Raw genomic sequence first — 2500 nt, forward strand, 5'->3', positions numbered from 1 at the left:
AAAAAGTCGGGTCTAGAGGAGTTCAAGGATAGAAATAACCAAGACTCATCTCAGCTACAGTACAAATAGAAGCCGATCCCCTTTCATTTATTTCTTTGTATTCTCTTTCATATTCCATTTCTTCATTCCCTTCTATGCGACTCTCTAGAGTTCATCTAAGTGATGTGCGCGATACAAAGTTCACGGTACAGAACCCTTGTTGTTCATCCTATTGTCTCGGCTCGTCCGAAATAAAATAAATATAAATAAAAAAGTCTCTTCAAAAATCGAGAATCTCAATGATGTATTGTCTTTTATTTCTTTTTATTTATTAGCCTATCCATAAGAATACGAATGAAACCTCAATTCCTCTGTTTGAGCTAGAAGAGAATGTACAAATATTCCTTGAATATTCGAAGTTGTAATTAGTTTCTTATCATTCAATGAGCGTCTTGTATTTCATAAAAATTGGGGGCAATGTAATCCTTACGTAAAGGCCACCCTATCCAACTTTCGGGCATTAAGATACGTTTCAGTCGTGGATGATTTTCATAAGAGATTCCCAACATGTCATAAGATTCTCGTTCTTGAAAATCCGAACTTTTCCAAACCCAGAAAACAGACGGAATTCTAGGGTTACTCCTTGGAGCAAATACTTTTATACATACCTCTTCCGGTTGATCTACACCATACTCTATTCTCGTAAGATGATACACACTGGCTAACAGTCCGCCTGGTGCTACATCATAGGCACATTGGGAACGTAGATAATTGTAACCATATACATATAAAATAACAGCAATGGAATGCCAATCCTCAGGCTTTATTTGTAAAGTCTCTATTCCTTGGTAATCGAAGCCCAAAGATCTATGAACTAGCCCGTGTTTGACTAGCCAAACAGACAAACGACCCTGCATCTTTTTATCTCTCCCGCACTTTTCTTTTTTATTTGTCATTTTTATAAGATAAGTATTTCGCATTTATGATGAAATCGAATTTATGAAGATTAATTCGTTGTCTGTTTCTGTAAAAAAAAAAAATCCTACCTAATTTACTAATTCGTGGGAAGATAGTGAACCCTTGTAGTTGAAAAATGTTTCAGGAGGAATCTCTGAAGTAGATGGTGGTTGATAGAGCAATCCTTGATTATAATTTCCAGTACGAGTACTGCGTACAAGACAAAACTTGTGATTGGTAGTAAAACACCGATCCCCCTGTTGAGATCTAATTCGATCTTCATAGATTTCGCGAGATATTTTCTTACGAAGTTTTGTTATAGCATCTATAACTGCCTCGGGTTTAGGGGGACAGCCCGGCAAATAGACATCCACGGGAATTAGCTTATCGACCCCCCGAACAGTACTATAAGAATCAGTACTGAACATCCCTCCTGTAATTGTACACGCGCCCATAGCAATAACATATTTAGGTTCGGGCATTTGTTCATATAATCTCACTAAAGAGGGCGCCATTTTCATTGTTACTGTTCCAGCTGTTAAAATTAGGTCTGCCTGTCTAGGACTCGATCTTGGTACCAGCCCATAACGATCAAAGTCGAAGCGTGAGCCTATTAATGAAGCAAATTCAATAAAGCAACAACTGGTACCATAAAGAAGCGGCCATAAACTGGAGAGTCTTGACCAATTTGAAAGATCATTTAATGTAGTTGAAATAACTGAATTTTGGGTTGTTCGATCAAGTAAGGGAAATTCGATGGAATTCATACTCAATGTTATTATTATTTTGACTTTTTTCTTTCTTTTTATTATCTGAATATTCAGGAACTAAGACCATTCCAATGCTCCTTTTCGCCATGCATAAACTGAACCAACAATTAGGATAAGCACGAAAATGAAAGCTTCTATGAATACGGGTACCCCCAATACATCGAAACTCATTGCCCATGGATAAAGAAAAACCGTTTCAACATCAAAAACAACAAAAACTAGAGCAAACATATAATAACGGATTCGAAATTGTAACCAAGCATCGCCCATTGGTTCTATACCCGATTCATAACTAGAAAGTTTTTCTGGACCCTTTCTAATCGGGGCTAAAACTCCAGAAATTAGAAATGCCAAAATAGGAATAGCACTTGATATTATTAGAAATGCCCAGAAAATATCATATTCGTAAAGCAGAAACATAGACGAACTCCTATGAATGTGAAAAATAGATCGGATTAGTCGCTTCGACCTGGAATTCATTGTCAAGTCATCCGCAACTGTTTGTTTAGTCAAAACAACAATTCAGTTTGATCGAATCGTCCAGTTTCGTTTGTTTGCGGTGTTTCCATGTTGCGTTTTAAGATTTATTGATTGGAATTAATCCTATTTTATTTACATTCCACTTATTTCGATTTCATTTCGATATAGTACTAATTTGTATAATACTAGTATAAATATATATTTATACTATATATAGTATAATACTATACAAATCCAAAACAAGTAATACTTTTTCGTTTTCACTTCATTTCGGATTTTTCTAAATAAAAGGAATTCTAATATCTAACTAATAT

At 35.5% G+C, this 2500-nt stretch overlaps 1 protein-coding gene and 1 pseudogene across 1 annotated transcript; both read right to left on the reverse strand.

Moving 5' to 3' along the window:
- Nucleotides 1-65: 65 nt before the first annotated feature.
- LOC121226667 (NAD(P)H-quinone oxidoreductase subunit J, chloroplastic) lies at nt 66-959 on the reverse strand. The gene has a single exon (XM_041110415.1). The coding sequence runs from the start codon at nt 957-959 to the stop codon at nt 420-422; it is 540 nt and encodes a 179-aa protein (XP_040966349.1). The 3' UTR covers nt 66-419.
- On the reverse strand, nt 840-1884 carry LOC121226666 (NAD(P)H-quinone oxidoreductase subunit K, chloroplastic-like; annotated as a pseudogene).
- Nucleotides 1885-2500: the final 616 nt, after the last annotated feature.

This window comes from Gossypium hirsutum, unplaced genomic scaffold (assembly GCF_007990345.1).
Source record: "Gossypium hirsutum isolate 1008001.06 unplaced genomic scaffold, Gossypium_hirsutum_v2.1 scaffold_357, whole genome shotgun sequence".
In the NCBI taxonomy this organism is placed as follows: domain Eukaryota; kingdom Viridiplantae; phylum Streptophyta; class Magnoliopsida; order Malvales; family Malvaceae; genus Gossypium; species Gossypium hirsutum.